The 19234-nt window shown below is 33.9% G+C and overlaps 1 protein-coding gene across 4 annotated transcripts; it reads right to left on the bottom strand.

Moving 5' to 3' along the window:
- Positions 1–1220: 1220 nt before the first annotated feature.
- On the bottom strand, positions 1221–18185 carry LOC108456866 (nuclear pore complex protein GP210). 4 transcript variants are annotated; one of them, XM_017755589.2, is made up of 36 exons: positions 17501–18176; positions 17150–17415; positions 16576–16742; positions 16273–16489; positions 15768–16114; positions 15335–15514; positions 15056–15194; positions 14824–14972; positions 14478–14589; positions 13803–14395; positions 13540–13663; positions 13153–13433; positions 12185–12298; positions 11896–11958; positions 10584–10775; positions 9689–9748; positions 9525–9593; positions 8996–9142; positions 8760–8879; positions 8488–8607; positions 7707–7862; positions 7568–7630; positions 7354–7454; positions 6156–6567; positions 5822–5924; positions 5634–5743; positions 5080–5151; positions 4713–4788; positions 4521–4628; positions 4253–4394; positions 3581–3661; positions 3273–3489; positions 2991–3057; positions 2273–2364; positions 1916–1976; positions 1221–1837 (listed from the first exon to the last, which is right to left on the bottom strand). In XM_017755589.2, the coding sequence occupies exons 1-36, from the start codon at positions 17680–17682 to the stop codon at positions 1479–1481; spliced, it is 5862 nt and encodes a 1953-aa protein (XP_017611078.1). In that variant the 5' UTR covers positions 17683–18176; the 3' UTR covers positions 1221–1478. The 4 variants fall into 4 exon arrangements, 3 of the variants coding, with proteins under 3 accessions (XP_017611078.1, XP_052874870.1, XP_052874871.1); XM_053018910.1 differs by having other exon boundaries at positions 7568–7626; positions 7703–7862; positions 17501–18175; XR_008270790.1 differs by lacking the exon at positions 1221–1837 and adding an exon at positions 2727–2888 and having other exon boundaries at positions 1943–1976; positions 7568–7626; positions 7703–7862; positions 17501–18185.
- Positions 18186–19234: the final 1049 nt, after the last annotated feature.

Genomic DNA, 19234 nt, shown 5'->3' with positions numbered 1-19234 from the left:
AAGTCAAATACTTCGTCTTCCATTGAAGAATTAATCATCTAATTTGTAAACTTTCGATTTGTTTTCCAATGAAAAGAAAGGTCTGAAGGTTAAAGATTCAAGATTTAATGTTGTTTTAAAGCTAAAAATCAGTGTGCATTTGGATTCATAAGTGAGAACTACGTATGGATTATGGAATTCAACTACGTGAATCACTTTTTTCTTTAGTTCATTTTTTTCATTAAAAACATTAAGGGTTAATTAATATTAGGTCCTTAGTACATTTTCAACAAATAAAAACACTGACAAAAGTGACACATGTCAGTACTTAAGTACAAAGATTTTTTGCTATTATCCTTTCTTTCAAGGTAACAACATAAAATTATTAATTAAGTTTTTTAGCGTATAAAATTATTAACTGGGCTTGTAACTTATTTTAATGAATATATATTTTTAAATATAATTATAAAACAATTTAAAATTGATTTATATCAAAAAAATTTGATTTAAAAGAAATAGAACAAAACTTTAGATTTTAAGTTAATCAAATTAAGTACTCATGTTTTTTTCAAATCAATTCAAATAACTAATTTTATTTTTGAGTTTTAGTTAGAATTAAATATTCTCAAATAACAAATTAATGTATCTACTTGTGTCCCTTCAATTTTGAAAATAAATAGATTAATCCTAAAAATAAATTTTAAAATAATCTTCAAAAATCCTAAATTTTATACAAATTATAAAAATTAAAAATTTAGTTTTTAAATGTTAAATTGCAAGAGTTTTTAATTTTTTAGATAGTTAATTCAAAATCTTGAATAAATAAATAAATTGTAAAATCAAATTTATCATTTTTATTTACTTTGAAATATATACAACCTCAGTTTTATGTTCAACTTAAAATTTAGATTATTGACAACAAAATTTCATCTTCACATATTTACTTTTTCTAATTTGACTCTAAACAAATTCATTTAACTCTACTTTAAATTATATTTCACTCGACTCAAATTAAAAATTTCAAATTAAGTTACGAAAATAATTTTCTTTTGAAGTCAATTCTACTAAATTTAATTGATTTAATTGAACACTCACCCCTCGACAAAATGCACCTATATAAACCGAATTAGCCTAAACTTAACTACTTGGTACTGATTTACAGTAGGTACCAATACCGGTACAGTACTAACAACCTTGACTGAGATCCAGCATAACACAACACAAATATATGAACGAGACAATTCATATAAAACAAATTATTACCATAACAAAATTTATGAAACACCTTAAACACAGATTATAATAAGAAATCATACCAACAAAACTAAATCACTGATATGATCCAATCATCAAGTCTGTCAATGAAATTCGCGGTTGTATGTTTCGCCTGTATATACACATACAAGATACAACAAAATTTGGCATACATTTTGCCAGATTCTAACTTCTAAGCAATACAACAAAAATGAAGTTAAAGGGCAGCCAGATTATAGAGATTTTTAGTATGTGTTCTGAGGATTAAACCTCCTCCTACCTTCTCGCCGATAGTATGGAGTTTCGTCTATTGTTCTTCTCACATAATCTACAAATGGCTGCGGTGTTCGTGGAGATTGTTCATCCAAACGAAGGGGACTTCTCCGGTCTGGCGTGACAGGTGCTGATATGCTTGAACTGCACAGGGGAGTGGATGGTGGCTGGGATGATCCAAGAGGTCGGTCGAGGAAACATATGAAGCCAATGATCAGTGTGATTACTGTTAGGGCAATACTTCCCATAACCTTCGCCCAAAAGGAAAAGTTAATAGTAGCTTCAGATTTTTCATCTGGTTCATAGTTGACATCCACTTCCACTCTTTGACCTGAAAAAAAAGAAAGATGAGAAGCTTCATTGTTGTCACCATAATAATAAAAAAATCCAGATTCAAGACTAGGCTGACCAGTGGATGGGAGTTTGACAATGATTTTATCTGCAAATCGCTTGGCACTAAGTGCTTTTACCTGAAATCACAAATAGAATAATATCAAGAAATGAAAAGATTGAAATTTTGAACATTGCCTCCAAATATTTCATTGCAAATATCATAATTTTGAAGCTTGTTACGGTTTTGAATATTTTCCATCACAGGAGCTTTTCATTCTATAATTAGATCAATTCAAAAGATGCACTGTGCTTTTGAGTATTTAAGCTAGCAGAGCATTTTCTTTTGTACAACCCCAACCGACCCTTACCACTTGGCTAACCCATGCGACTGAACAAATTTGTTCTTAGATTAAGAAAATATTCGCAATCTCACCTCATAATCTATGCGGCGACTGAGACCAAATCCTTCTTTCTGGATGGGATTGATTGCTAACAAATCTTGGCCATGCCAGTGGATTTCAACATCTACAAAGACCAAATGAAAGATAAGAATAAGATTTGACTGATAAATGGAACTATGGAATGCATCAGAGGCACGGAAGCAGTAGACATAAGTCTGGGAGTAGGGAAGTGTTTATAAGGTCAAACAGAAACTATAGGAGCTTTTCTAAAAGCTATAAAGCAGAACTTCTAAAAGGTTAATTATCAAAATGGAAAAATGTCAGACATGAATGCTTCACACTTGCAATCGTCCATCAATGAGCTATGGGGGTTTCACTTGGCAAAAGTGAGTCACAGCATATATTGCCTAACTAGAAATGTTCCATGAATCCTTTTATGCTTACATAGAATACAAAAGGCCAACCACACACATACATAATCATTACCTAAAGCTTAGAACTCTGGTAACTTGCATCCTCTTCCCAACCACCGTTACCCTTTTTTCTTCATTCAGATACCTTAATAGCCCTAGTACAATCATTTTTGTTCTACAGCCACTGGCTACTTAGTCTCAGGGGGTGTATAAGGAATCTTGCATCATGTGCACTCTAGTCCATATAAAAAAAAAAAAACTTAAAAATAAATTAGGAAGGTGGTGGCATAGGAGGCGAGGAGATGAAAAGAAAGAGTGTGTGCCTGAGTCATTTTACCTGTGTTTCCCAAGATGGTTATGATAGTCTTGTTAAAGTCTGGTGTCAGATTTAACTGTGCTATATCCTGAAACAAGCAAAACATTTAGAAAATCATCCATGATCCCCCTATTCATGTTTAAGTCAAGAACTGTACAAAGGGGCACCAAGATAAGAACTGAAACAGTTAAAATATAAACCCAATAATAATAGTTCAATAACCTTATGTGACAGAGAGAACAGTAAATCAAAGTAAGTCTTCTATATTAAATGAAAATTTAATATAAATCATCAATCAATTACCTTTCCCATTTGCATTACGGAAAATCCCCCGACAAAAAGTGCAGATGCAGATCCAGAAACATGGCTGTGCTCTTTCATTGAAGCATTAATGGAAACATAAATATATGGTTTCATGTCCTTCAACTTGGGTATGGTGCGGACCAAATGCTCTGGGGAGTAAGGGAAGAAAAGGCAAAACGAGTTGCCAGTATCAAGGTCTATCCATGGCTTCGCATAGCTGCAGAGATTAAAAAAAAAAAAAAAATTCATTACAAATAGTACAATTTATATGCTAGATCAACATTCAAACTTGAATGAGAGAGAGATACCCGACAAAAGGAGGGTCTACCCTACAGTCATATGGGGCTCCTTTACTGCTTCCAACAGTGTTGATCTTGTCATTTGTATCACTAGTATATGGCAACAGTTAAAAATTTTGCTTATTCATTGGTTATTTTGCGCAAAACACAACTGGATAAATAACCATTAGTCTTTCACAAAAAAGAACAAGTCACAATTTATAGACAGTACACTTAATACCAAAGATGATCTGCCACCAAAATATTGTCATATACAATTTCTTAAAATTAACAAATATCAAAATTCAGAAAAGGAAACCTAAGCATCAGTCATACATATATGTTTAAGAAACCCACTGAATTAGTGTATAGTACTAAATTATAAATAAACTATAAGGACCATATCGAGACTACATAGTACATCAGTGTTCAGACCAAAGAAAATTAGAATATTTTAACACATCTTGTGGAAAGCTTATTCCAGACCAAAATTATTTTACATTCATTTGAACAATGAAGTAATGCTAACATTCTCCAAAAGCAGATGATTAGTATGCTTCAAATAATGTTTATAAGGTTGATTTGCCATAAGTCTTCTAACCCACTTAAAATTTTAGAATAACTGTTGACCTCCCAATAAATGACCAGAGTCAAGTTGTAAGTTGGCATAACACAATTAAAAGCACTAATTAATGTACAAACCTGAACTTCACGGAAAAGCTAAATCCTTGGGAGGGAAAAGGAACATTTGTCAGCATCTCCTTGGGGGCATCCACAAGAAGGGTACTTCCAGGTAGAACTGTGACTGTTGTTCGCAGCTTGACATTTGAACTTTCAAAAGAAACTATTTAGAAATAACAAAAATTAAATCACTGAATGGCATCTCAATACAATGACATATTTCACATCAATTTTCTAAAATCCAGCAGATTTAACACAGTAAAGGATATTATTAATGATTATTTAGTACCTTGGGTTGATCCCTCTCCAACTGCTTCTGCCTGTCCAGATTGAGTGTGTAAAACTATAACACTTTCATTGACACTATGCCAGTGACCTGAAGCTTGATCATCAGAGCCTAACACAGAATGGACAAAAAACAGAGTATTAGAGGAAAAATGATAAATTCCTTCTTAGAAATAATATTCCACCATAAACCCACCTACTACGCTGAAGTTAATAGAACTCCCCTGGTGGAGAACTGGATTTTGGGGATGCACATAGGCACCAACTGAAATCTGAACAATGAAGGATAAGGCTTATAAGCTGGAGAGAAACTATCAATCAACACAAATTAACAGATTTTGGTCAAAGCATAAAACTTTTCTTATTGCAATAGAAGTAATGAATTGGAATCAAATGCATGTCAGAACAAGGCCTTACATCCTTAGAAAAAAGCACAAGCAATTTGAGCTTAAGAAAGTTTAGCATTTATGAGCTGAATCTTGTTCGTGCACGTATGCAGATACATGTTGTGCAGTGATAAATCTAAGATATAGTTAGTGATTTAGAGACGAGGAAATACGTACCAGCATATAGTCAGACTTCTGTGGACGATTGTCAATTGATACTCGGAGAAGAGCTCTACCATGTCGCATTGCCTTCAAGCAGAACATTTGATTAAATGATATAGCTTGAGGTAAATTTGTTGTGCGCTTGAATGAGATCTTGTAAGCAGTGCAGTCTATATGATAAATTGTAAAGCAATAGAAGTAAAAAGAGAAAGAAAACTGCTTGATTGGTCAACCTAAGTTTTCAATTAATTTCAAGAGATCAACAGACCTTTAGATGAATCATATTGGTGTCACGGGTATTGTTAACAGAGACCACATCAGGGTAATTAGTTTCAGCATATAGACTGCACTGCATAAACATGGAGAAGAGCTCTACCATGTCGCATTGCCTTCAAGCAGAACATTTGATTAAATGATATAGCTTGAGGTAAATTTGTTGTGCGCTTGAATGAGATCTTTTATGCAGTGCAGTCTATATGATAAATCGTAAAGCAATAGAAGTAAAAAGAGAACGAAAACTGCTTGATTGGTCACCCTAAATTTTCAATTAATTTCAAAGATCAACAGACCTTTAGATGAATCATATTGGTGCCACGGGTATTGTTAACAGAGACCACATCGGGATAATTAGTTTCAGCATGGTGAAGAATAACATTAGAAGCCTCGTAAAAGGGATTTCCTGAGAAAGTACAAAATCATAAGAGGTAATCAATTAGGATACAAAATAACAGAGTGAAAATAATTAACATAAGTTTACCTATAGCATCATGGTAACTTATTGAAAGTTCAATTTCTGCACCAACAGCGAGATCAATTGAATGGACTGGAAGCTCCTTGTTTGTTATTCTTATTTGCTCCACCTAAAAGGAATATAAATCATCTTTCCAAAAGATATTACGAAAATTTCAAAACACATTTTTTAACATTCTGCCATTGGAATGATAGGACACCAAATAATATGCAACTTGACTAGGTAACAAATATCTAGACAGTAACAAAGTTTGATAGTCAGCGAGAATGGAAAAGGAGTATTAGCTACTTGCTACATATGTTAAGTCATTGAGCGGGAAATACAAAAGGTTGTACAATACCTCAGCAACCCGGACACAAGAAGCAATCTCAGTTCTCCCAGTGATGCGATCTTTGGCTTGAATGCAAGCAAGATTATTGCTCTCTTCTGTTTTTATTTTGTCCCCATCAATAGAAACAGCACGCTGTGAAGCTTCTGTTGCTTCCTTACAATTTCTTAACAAAGAATAGATTATGCTTCCTTTGCGATTCTGACCATCTTTTTGCCCATGTGACTCTACTGATGAAGGTAAGATGCTAGATGTGGTATAATGGGGAGGAAGAAGCCATGTGACAGGAGCTCCAAGTGCCAGGGGAAGATCAGACACTACCAATAGTGAGAGAGAAGCATTGTAAGTCCTTGCCTCCATGTGTGAACCAGAAGAAATAAAGTCACATGAGAATGAAACTGCAATATTTGTCCTCCCTGGGGCCCTGAAGAAGAGAGATAATTATTCATTTGAAAAGCTAGTATAATTGGATAGTTGGGTCAGATCAGAAAGGAGATTCAGCTTGCCAGGATTGATATATAATCACTTCAAGATTAAGAATATGAAAGAATGGGTCACTGAAGTTCAGTGGATATATAAGTTAAATCATGTCAAAATCCAAATAAGCCCTAAGCTTATTTTTCCTGAATTTAGCTATAAGACTAGATCATCTATGTCATGAGCATTGTGGTTCAACTGAGCAAATTCAGTCAGAAAAATTATCTAGATATCATCATTCTACAGACTGATGTCCAATACCTAAGACCAAGTTTCATTACTACAAAGAGGCAGAAAGAAAATTTGTTAAGTGTTTGCCACTTTAACCTTGCAGATAAACCTTCAACTTAAATCAAAGTCCTTCACTGAAAGACATCGACTTAAAATTTTTCTAATAACTTCTAAAACCAAACAAATTTTGTGGAATAAGACATTTATAAATCATTTATCATATGAATAAGATGCAGTATAAGTTATTCAATCCCAAGCATTCAAACTCCAGCAAGTTTTAATGAAGGATGCCTGAAAATGAACAATTTTGTGAGAAGGGAAAACAACAACCACAATCATTAACGTGGTTTCCACCCCATCACTTCCAGAAATTTTAAAATAAATAAATGAAATTTCAAGTGCACAGCCAATATTTATTTACTACATGAAGCAGCAGATGAATAACAATAACAATTTGTATTTCAAAAGAAAAACAATATAATTTTCATTAACACAAGTATACCTTCCATACAGAACATTGATAAAACTAAGTTCTTTGTTATCCACATAACTAACGCGTTGAACTGCTTCCGAACCAACCAGTGGAACCCCAAATGTTAACACCTATAAAGGAAAAGGAAATGAATCTTTTCTACCAAAAAAATCAACAAAATTGAAGCATATGACAAATTAATAAATCAAAGACAAATACTACTGGAAACAACATTTGATTCAACCTCTTCATCTTCTATGTTCCACTTGTAGTCTTTGCATAGCCCATAGAAAGAAAATAAGTCTCCCTGAAAATACAAAATCTCAGTCAAAATTCAGATTGAAATAGATAGTGAGATATTTCTTTAGGCTAGCCATACTTGCCTCAGAAAATAAAGGATAAATTGGTGTCTCACGGCCAACAGCAAGTTGTTCACTTTGTACATTCAATATCGCTGAAGACGGTACTCCCACTTTAACACTGCTATCTGCTTGACAAATCACATCACCGCCATTCCCATAAACTGTGGCAAGCAGTGTCTGGTGGAAAAACCAAAAAGTAAATCCAAATTAAAAACTTAACATATAGTTAAAACTTGTTTGTTAAGGGAAAATCAAGCACTGGCATTTCACTGTTTTGGTGATGAAGCAAGCTGGGGATAAAGATTTAACCTTGATAGAATTTTAAATGATGAAATTTACCAGAAGAACTAATGTTAAATCACTTTGCATAGCCAGCAAGTACATTTGGGCTAAACGTATTAATATGACCATGAACAGCTGACAAAGACATATTAGATATCCACATGTATGCTCTTATAAGAGCAGCATAGAAGCATTCAGTTCATTTAGTAAGGCTGCTGAGTACAAATGAGATTTTCCCACTTCTATGTATGGCTGGTGAAATAGAGAGTGACAAGAAATGACGGCAAAGAATAAACACTCAACAGTGTCCACCCACAAGAAAATGTCTCCATTCATCACAAACCAAATCTGTTCAAGAGGCCTGTCTAGTTTATTTACAACTTGAAAATACAAAGTGCTCAACAAACTACAGCTTCATTGACACTAATCTCCATGAACGTAAAATTGAGAAGTCATAAGCAATTGTTTTTTATGTATAGATAAACAACACAATTGTTATTTATCATATCTCAAATCTTACAGTGTTTCCAGGTGAAGTTGCAGTCAATCGCCCTAAAGTTTTGTCCACTGTTGCAATGGCATCATCTGTAGTTGTATATTCCACAAAGGCACCAAGGGTTGGACCTCCTTTAATAGTGAGCTAAAAGCATGAAAAATACATGTGATATTTGATATAGTTAGAAACATGGAGGAAAAGGGAAAAGGGAGCACAAGGATTTGAGGGGAAAAGGATATGAAGCTCCATATGATACAAGAACTGTTCACAGAAAGTAATGGAATGCAGAGCCACACCAAGTAAGAAGCGCCTGGTACTAGGAAAATATTTGGTGGGTGAATTGTTGGTGGAGCATAAACCTCAACCTTTATAGCTTGACTCAATAGTTCATGTCCAGAATGTCGTCTAGCACTGACCTGTTATCAAGATCTATCTTGAAATTTATGCAAACAAACTCTTGATTGAGAAACCTCAACAAGCCCCAAGGAAATGATAACATCAAAGAAATTTTCAGGAGTGCTAAATGACTTACGTAAAGAGTTGTGACACCAAGATGTTTTGCCCTGATTTTGAAAGTCTGTGCACCTATATATCGACCGCTAGGGCTTGAGAAATCATCCTTGTCCGCAAGTTCCACTATATCATCTTCAATATGCACACGGATATTCATGTACGCATACTGCACAATAGGAACACAAAGAATGTGAAAACATGGTTCGTACATGGAAGCATTGGCGTAGACACATCAGAACCTTTCAAAATCAGGATAAACTGACATGTACAAAGATATATTTTCAATGCAAGACCGTATATTATGAGATATATTGTCAAAATAGTTTGTGTATATATCTTTTACTTCTAAGATAGCCATTAGGTTACTATAAAAGGATCTCTGGCATGAGAGGACAGATATGCATAAGGAACTGTGTGCCAAGATTCTGGACTCAACTTGGCTAAATACCTAACACACTTCCCACAGCATTTAGTCTAAAACATATCTCCACAAAAGATTATCTGGTACATATAGCTTCAGGAGAATGTAAATGGCAATCATTTCAAACCTGAGGAATGTCAAAAGTGCTTCCATCATCAACCCCAGCCATCAAACCAATTGACTTTGAACTTCCTTCCTTCAGATAAAAAATTACCAGTCAATAAGTGCTAATCCGGATTGGAAGTGGAAAAGAAAGTATCAATTAAGTATAAGGTCCAGTGAAGAACCCACCATAAGGCTTATCTCTTCTCCAGACATAATCTCAATCCAGTCTATATCTGCAACTTGGACCTGTAAAAATGTCATCAGAATAATAAATTATGAGCAAAGAGATATAAAACATGAAGGTATCATCAGTGGGAGAACGCATAACGCTGGTATGAATAGTAAATAAGAGCTTCTGAATACATAGCATGTTGTAATTTCAACTTAACCCAACATTTCATTTTGAAGCAATGAAAGAAAACTTCATGTTGATCTCAGCTATCACTTTATACGTGCATGACATGATAAAGATTCAAAAAAACATAGTACCACACCTTCCTCTAATTAAAACAGGGATTCATTTATAACTGAATTTGTTGGCCTGAACAAACATAAAAGACATCTCTTTTCTAGACAATAAAGAAATGTGTTTGAGCAAGTTGCTTTTAGATAATTTTTCAAATGTGAACAGCATCAACATCCCCAGAAAGGGATTACTTCCAGACTTTCATTTCCTTCAAATTTGCCAAGAGGGCCCAGGATTTACTTCAAGTAAATAAAAAGCATTATTTACTGTAGCATGGTTGAACCTTAAACAATATAAGTCCAAATATTTCATGTATTTCAAATTAGTTAGGGACTTAAGGTAAAGCACCAACTTTCACAAGCAGTACTTCTTTTAAGTACTTAAAATGAAGCTCTCTTGAAAATATATAGACATTGAAGCATGATATGTTTGGAAAATCAAAAGGATTTCATGCAAGATTCTCATAAATTACCTAATCATATTGCATGAATAAAATGCATATAGAATCAATATCCACTTAAAGGGGTTTCCTACAAACTTCCCTTCAACTTTGTCAAACAGAAACGCACTTTAAGCAAATAACAAGTATATTCATTTTCAAAATGGAGAGATTACCACGACAGAAGCCACAAGATTAGGAGTAAGCCCAATATCATAAACTGTCACAACTGCAGTTCCAAGGCCTTTCGGTGATAAAATCAGTTGTAAGCATTGTAAACCAGGTGGTGACTGAGTAACTTCAACAACTCGAGAATCATTCACAACAGCTTCCAAGAAACAGCTCCCTCCAGTTATTGACAAATTTACCTAAATGGATAATGATTGAGTATATTGTATGAAAATCATAAACGGCCAAAATTCCAGAAAAAAGACAATTAGGAGTATTTTATGCCTGAAAACAAAATCAAACCAATAGGGTTGGTTTGAAAAAAAATTATGCTCAAAAGGATTGAAGATGTCCGGCTCAAAAGCCTCTACACATTGAGGTACCATCAAACATCACACTAACTAAACATAGTTATAGTCCTTTAATCTAAAATCTAATTTGCTCAATATTCAAAACTAAGGAGCAACAGCATAATTAACAAATAAAAAGAACCATGAAAAAGACATCCATCCGGTTAAGAGCTGTAGAATGTGGAATCATGACAACTACATATATGTTGTTAGTAGCACACTATCTTTTTGACTGATTAGAATGATAAATCAAAAAAGATGATGATATACTGGGACTCAGGCAGGATGAAATTGTTAAAATTGCTTGTATATACAGTAATGCTATTACAATAGCTCCCCCAGATTTTACCATTCACCTTTTCCATTATCATAAAGACATGCAAAGATGAAAGTTATTTTGAACAAAAATTATTGGCAGTTTGAAGCTTCAGTTATCCATTCGTTTACTCCTTTATTGAAGAACTTAACAGCAAGCACTGCCCAAGAGAATTCCTTAAATTCCAAATGTAGCAATTAGCAAGGGAACCACGGTAACACTCCAATCCAAACTGTTATTTTTCATTAGATATGCAAACCCATAATCCTCATGTAGCTACTAGCAAGGGAACCATAGCAACAGATTATTTAATCTAATAATTAGATCTGTGAAAATGCAATTGCTCAGAAAATGGGAAACCAAATAGCCACTGTCACCAGTTTGTTAGAGAATAAAAGTATAAAGCAAACAAGTTTATTGAAGGCAAAAACATAAATTCATTGGCAAGTTCATCAAACTTCATAACATATATATAAGCCACCAGCAAAAGATGTATTAAATGTTTCTCTGGCAATGAATATTACAAAGAAAATGATCAAATCAGCTTCAAAAGCAATGTATCACATCAACTTCATCTAACATGGTTCAAAATTATAAAACATATTCAACTGAAATTACCAAATGATTAAAGCAGCGATGGTACTGGATTTCTACCTTAGCATTAGGGTTGAAATATAACAGATTGAACTCCGGACTCACTTTTAGAGTAGAAACAAGCTGCAAAGATTAACATATCAAAATATTAGAATAAAATTTTATACTATGTTAGTGCCCCAAAGAAAGAAAAACACATTAATAACAATATTATTTTTTCTAAAGAAAGAACCATAGAGGGCAAACAAAGCTTGTTTGAGTAGATTATTCACAGCAAGAAAAATAGCAGAGAAGACACTTCAATTTTATGCAGTAAAAACAGAAATATAAACATGCCAAAACAGCCTACCTGTAACCTTACAGCATCTGTAAGAAAATTATCTGAACCTTCTAGCAATTTAGCAGAATAACGGTCAGCTGCGGAACTACCAAAGAATCCAGTAATGGTGGCACGAACAATACACTGAGACAAAAGCAATTTAAATCTCATTTTTATCCCAACTTAACACATCTGAGAAGAAAAAAGTTGCATTAATTATTCAATACTTAAGGAATAAAAGCAAATGGAAGGCCAACCATCTAGATATTATAGCTCTAAAGTATCAAGAATATTAAATAACAGTATTCAGAGGCAAAAAGTGTCTACTGATATATTACAACTAAAAAATGAGAAGACTAGATGCTAGGGTGCGAATAATCCAAATAGTCAAACTTGTACAACCTCTAAACAGAAGAGGTGATATTGTTCTTTAGGAATGTTGACCTTACACTCATTATGCCCCAAGAGTACATAATTACTACAAAAGTGAGGATAAAACACATAGGATGGGGAAAAACTGAATGAAGCAGATGCAAGCTCCCCAGTTAGGTTTTCTTATACTTCTCTAGTTACTTATAACCTAACACGCAAGAATGATGCCTCTAACCTGCTTTTTAATCAATTGAAACCAATATTAGATACTTAAATGCGGCAAAAAATTATTTATCTATATCGCCAACTTACATTTGAAGCCAATTTAAACCCAAATGCACTTTTTCATGCTTACAACTCTTAAGATATTATTTCAAGGAGATACTACTAATAGTTTTTTTGCTGTGATATCTTCATTTAATTTAAAGATTATCATCACAGTTATCCTCACTGTATTTGAGTGCACTTGGTCTTCACTCAACCTCCCCTTCCAATTTTTAGAAAGACCTCTCACTCCTTCCCTTAGCATTCAATTGAATGATGGTTTATCTACTTACCTCATGGCAAAGATATTGCTAAATATAACTAAAAACCAGAACTAGAAAGTAATGAATCAACAGCAGTACCGATCCCGATTCGTTTCGCAAGACCAGGAACCTCTCCCAACTAGATGGATGATAGTTCTCTGAATCATAAGCATGGTTCCAATAAGCCAGACTGTCACAACTGCCTAACTCCCACTTTAAGCACAGGGAAGAAGAGTTTGCAAAAGACTCCCCAGTGGTACTAATACTGACAGCAGCCACTCTAATAGTTCGCCCATTAGCCACAGTAACTGGGGTGACTTGAATTTGCCCCGGGCTACGGTCAGCTTGAATTGCAGTCCGAATAACATCTCGATTATTAACTATAACATCAACCAAAACCACACAACTGGTTAAACAGCAGAAAAAGAGAGGAGTAGAAAAATCAAATGTCATATTTCACATCCACCCAATATAAACAACATTTACCAGGTTCATCCACTATTACCACAATTGAGGAAGGAAGGCTGCAAGCAAGAGACAATGAAGCTTCCACTAATGCGGGAAGAGGATGATCATCTCCAACCAAATTTCCACGTTTAAAAACAAGTCTCTGAACAGTTAGGAACCATAGAAAGCAACATATCATGACTCTTGATTGATAAACCATATTTGTAAGAAACAAATAGCAACAATATGGACTTCAATTGAAACTCGTAAAAGGCCAACCAGGAAACAGCACAGAAGCTTACATAGGTCCCCAGTGTTTGGCATAAAAGTCTGTACAAACTACCATCGCTGCTAGAAATCAGATGAACATCAACCCCATTGTCATGTGTATGTTCTTCATCAAAAATCTCCACTCTCTGCACAAACTCAACACCTTTGTCCCACCTTTCTGGCCCTCCATGAAGAATGACATCTACTTGTGTTCCAGGGACAAGATATACCTTATCTCGATCTTCTAGTTTATTAGTAGCTTCTATTCGAGCTGTATTAACCCAGTAACCACCAAACTGGTTCCCGTCACCTGCCTGGTGCAGAGTAAGAGGCATGTATGATGCAATTCTGGAAGTTGCCCTTAAAACAATAGGCCCACTTAAAGAGGGATCAATATGATGATATTCCTTTGAAAATGTTGCATGCAGCATAGCTTGACCAGATGCAGAAGCATATATGTAAGTCCATGAACATGGAGGACCATCTACTGGTACATGGAGTTCCAAATTATCTTCCTTTTGAAGGACTGGTGCCTCTCCTGTAGCATTGGTAACAATGAAAGACTCGCTTCCAGCTTTCCACTTTATAAAGGAATGAAATGCATCACATCTAGAAAAGTAGGCATCTGCAAATGGCAAGTCAACTTCAACAAGAAAGTTTGCAAGGAAGAAAAGAAGTTTCCAAATGATTCTGGAATGTGGTGTAACCGTTTGATGCTTTCATTGAAACAGCAGCTGGGAGATGTGATCCCACAACAGTCTCAACAGGGAAGTTTTGTAACATAACCATAGAGGATGGAATTGAAACTTCAATCATAACCTGTCAAAAACATTACAGAAAGTAACTTCAAAAGAAAATATAAACAATGAACAAGTGAAACTGGAAGCTTTAATAGGGTACAAAAACAAGCAAGTCTATATTTTAGAATTTTAAACATCAATGAAAAAGGAAGCAACAGAGAGCTATCATAGAATTTTTATAAATTTTATGCTACACTAGGATCCTTTGCAACCAAAAGAATGAAAAACGCAGTAGAAGAAACAAATTTATTACCTCGTCGTAATTGAATGAATCAAAACTTGACACCACCTTCACTGTAGCTTTACCAGGCTTTTTCGCCTGGACAACTCCATATGCAGTGACCGAAATAACAGTAATGTCTGAAGAAAACCATTTATAGTCACTTGAGGCTTTTGCACAACCTAAAATAGCATTGAAACCCATAAATAGGTGTTAGAACTTGTAAATTTTATTTTATGAATTGAATGAGTAAAATGCTACCAACCTCCAGCAGCCTTTAACTCCATCTCCTGATGTACTGCAGGTGCCCAAGGAAGGAGAATAGTTTGAGATTCACCAGTTACTTTTCCCAAGCTAAACTTTACTTGATCACATACAATAACCTCTTGCATAACCTTGAGAACCTAAATGACAAGTCCAAGAGAGATAAAAGTAATCAATTGCAAACAATAAAATTAGAAGGAAAAAAATAATGATGCTTCTATAATCTTGTCTCTTAAAAGCATAGGAAGAAAAGAAAAAAGGTAAGTAAATGACATTTCACCTCCTTACTATCATGATGTCCATTATAGTAAACTAAAGAGGTTGTTAGTTTCCCCAGTCCCTCTGAAGTAGCTTCCAAAATTCTAGCACTCCTCCAGCCGTATCTAGATGCAGTAGGCTCTAACACAGGGACAATTTTCCAATAGCCAGATTGGTTGTCATAAAACTCAATATCATCATTCTGCAATGGAAAAAAGGAAGTCTGATTTGAAAATGACCAAGAAAATAATGAGAAACATACTAGCGTATCAAATTAGACAAGTGAGCTAACAACTGAGCGACAACAAAATCTTTAACCTAAAAATTTATTGACCCTTTAAGTATTGTCAAAAAAAGAACAAGAACCCAATCATCAAGCGAATCAAACCAAAAAGTTCTTGATGTTAACATAGCTCAACTATATCAATGGATAACAGAAATAACCCATAAGGTACCTCAGTAATGTAGATTTCCTGTGCATATGGTCCCCGAGAAAAAACCTTAAGTTGAATGACGTATTGTTTTCCAGAAACAACATACCAACGTGCCATAGGGGGAATGGGTTCCATTCCTTCTATTGGATCACCAGAAGCAGATAATAGTGATATGTACATAGACAAGGTATCTGGCAAGACCACCTTAAGAGATGACATCTGACTATGGCCATCAACTCTAGTATCTTCAACAATGACAGTTGTTTCACCCAATGTTAGCGCATGAATGACACCCATCGTAAAGTCCATTTCAGCAACTGAACTGTTTGAGACAGACCATCGATGATGTGGCGATGGAAGAGATACCTCTGCAAATACCAGTTGAAAGATACTTAGTCTTTTCCTAAGAATATCAATCAATGCAACAAAAATAGCCCGTTTACTCCAAATGGACTTGACAGCATAAAGAAACACCCATCAATTCAATTACTAGAACATGTTAATGAAGGGATTCAGAAAAGAAAACCTTGAGGAACATTCTCACGGATAACCTTAAGACTATAATGGAGAGTAGCCTTAATGAGAACGAAAACAGGTGACGGTGGATATAGTGACATAGCTTCTGCAACAGTTAGAACAATCTTATCACCCATGCCCTTTAACGGTGGCTCAAGCAATTGTACTGAAACATTCTCATGGCCAATATGAATGCCTTTTACAACAAATAAATCTGAAAATACACCCTGCAGCATATATTACAGAATAAGTTTCGATTTAATGCAACATTAAAAGTCAACTCATTGCTACAGAAACTGTACCAGACAATTACCTTTTCTTCAAGTTTTATCTGGACATCTAAGTCACCACACAGTCCACCACAGTCACTTAAGGGAGAATCCTTCAAAGGAACATGGGCAAGGTGATGACTCAACCCACTAGTTTTTGGCATCAGCTTCCACATGAATTGTAAACCCACCAATGACGAAAACACATTGTCTGGAATACAAGTAAAAAGTGAAGATAATAAACCATAATATATATACACACACAAAAACCAAAAAATAAATAATAAGAGTGAATGTTCTTCGATATAAGCTAAAAGTAACATAATGCTAACTTAGTCTTCACTACTGGCTGAAATGCTTCGTTACAAACTTAATAAAATGTTGCAATAAAAAAAAAATCATAATTAACTAACAAATGACCAAAATAAAAAAATTACGATCTCTTTCCATATAAAACTAAAATCATGCACATAGTTATTCGAATAATTTTTTTTTTAAATTACTAATTCTTCGGTATCATTCTTTTCTTTAAGTAAGAAAAGCAATAATCAAACGAAGTGAATGTTAGTCTATTCGTGTGTGTGTGTGTGTGTGTGTGTTCCTAATTTTCGAAATTACCTTCAGTATCAAAGGCACGAACTCGGAGAGTAGCGAGTCCATCAAGATCAAGCTTAATAGAATTATGAAATATTTGAATTCTATCAAAATTATCAATGAAAACCTTGCACCGAATCACGATTCCAGTGTGCACGTCCCTAGCGTAAACCGCAGTTTCTTTTCTACCGGAGTAAGGCGCAATCGATCTCAGCCGTGCACTTGTCGAGCAATGATTGGTCACGTTATACTCCGGCAGAACTGATAAAATCTCATGATGATCCCACGACCTGAAAAAACCGTGATAAAAAAAAGTCAGACGTTTTCGAATTCGAAGAAATATACGTATTGTTTTGAAATGTACGGAGAAAGCACCATTTGAAACAACCGTCGCTTCCTTGAAGCCGATATTCGACGGGGTTCGTCATTTTCGGAGGTAAAAGTATGTTGACGTCAGCTATGTGAGGACCAGAGCTCGAATGCGACGCCGTTCCAATCACCGCCATTAACGAAACAGTGGAAAAAAGCCAAAATATGAAGCGAATCATCTTTGACATCGACGTTTTTGCTAAAGCCAAAGCTAGGGAAGCTTGCGCATAGTAAAAGATTTAGTGACAGTTGAGCTCGTTGAAGGAGGAGGAAGAGGAGGAAGCCCTAAGCAGAAACAGCAGAGAAGTTTAAGAGGGGGTTTAGAGGAAGGGGGAGCGGTGGGAGTACGTGGCGGGAGATGATTGGTGGTAATGAGAAAAGGAGGTAGTTTTATATTTTGGTACCAATAGGGATGGTGCTTGTCACGTGGTTTACGACTTGGTATCAGTTTGTTCGTCGTTTAAATTGTAAAAGTACCTTTTATCTACTCGTCGTTTTGCTAAGGAGTCGCCGTCCATGCTTCTTTAGGGTTTGACTGTTGAAAAATATTGCGACCTTACCAATGTTTTAGATGATCAATTTGAGGGGTGCTGGGTGATTTTTAGTTCACTCCGTCCCAGTTTTCCGATAATCAAATATATAAAAGTTACTAAAATCTTTGTTTGCTCCTTATGACTGACTTGCTAAAAAATCCAATAAAAAATTTGTATGGATAGTGTTATTTAAATTAATAAAATATTAATTTTATTATTAAATTAAAATTTTATTTTAATATAATATTTAAATTTTAATTGCATTATTCATATTTTATTTTAGTATAATATTTACAGTTTAATTTTATACATATTTTATATGTTACTATTAAGGTAAACTGCACAAATGATCATTCAATTATCAAAATTTTCATTTTAAATATTCAAAACTAAAATTTATAATTTAAATACTCACATTACATAATTTGATTATTTTAATCATTTACGCTAAAATAATTTTATTATTTATTATATACTATTTTAAACTAACAATTGTAGTTTACATTTTATTCACATTTCATAGAATTTAATAGTACTAATAAATCTGCATGTAACATGAACCAAGTTTATACAAACTTTATACAAGAATCTTGCTTTTCATTTTCCTTTTCTTTTAACTTCAAGAATCCAACTTTTAACCCCTTTAAATTAAAAATATTGTTTTAATCATGATAACGCTTTTCAATTTTTATTTTTATTTATCAAAATACTCGTTCCTATAATATATACTAGTTTCTTGTCGCGTAAATTGGTGGTGATTTTACATGTTTATATTTAAATTTTATTAAATAATATAGTTTTTATAAACTTTTATAAATATATATTTAATAATTAAATTAGAATTTATCTAATTTATAATAAAATTTTATTAATTTTAAAAAATATTTGAAATAATAAAATAACATTTTAAAGTAATGAAAATAAAAAAATGAAACAATTGATAGTAAAATATTAAATAACTAGATAAAATAACCAATGGCCAACAACATAATATTATTAAATTCACAACATAATAGTAAATAGCATCATCAATAAACAATGTCATTTTACACATATCCATTATTATAATATTTCATTGTCTTTAATATAATATTTTACAATACAATAATAAACAACATCCACAATTATGTAAATATTATTAAAATCATATATTAATAAAACTATCAAATATCAAATAATAATAACTAAACATCCCAAATAATAAATA

Source organism: Gossypium arboreum, chromosome 9, assembly GCF_025698485.1.
Source record: "Gossypium arboreum isolate Shixiya-1 chromosome 9, ASM2569848v2, whole genome shotgun sequence".
Classification (NCBI taxonomy): Eukaryota; Viridiplantae; Streptophyta; class Magnoliopsida; order Malvales; family Malvaceae; genus Gossypium; species Gossypium arboreum.
Note: the sequence above shows the minus strand (reverse complement) of the source record. Positions and strands in the feature narration are given on the sequence as shown.

Excerpts from the sequence above, each read along its gene's own strand:
- LOC108456866 (XM_017755589.2), bottom strand. The coding sequence starts at position 17,682 with ATGTCAAAGATGATTCGCTTCATATTTTGGCTTTTTTCCACTGTTTCG. Across the intron at positions 7,631-7,706 it reads TTTATCCTTTATTTTCTGAG|GGAGACTTATTTTCTTTCTA; the intron begins GCAAGTATGGCT and ends TTGTATTTTCAG. Across the intron at positions 4,629-4,712 it reads TATTAACTTCAGCGTAGTAG|GCTCTGATGATCAAGCTTCA; the intron begins GTGGGTTTATGG and ends ATTCTGTGTTAG.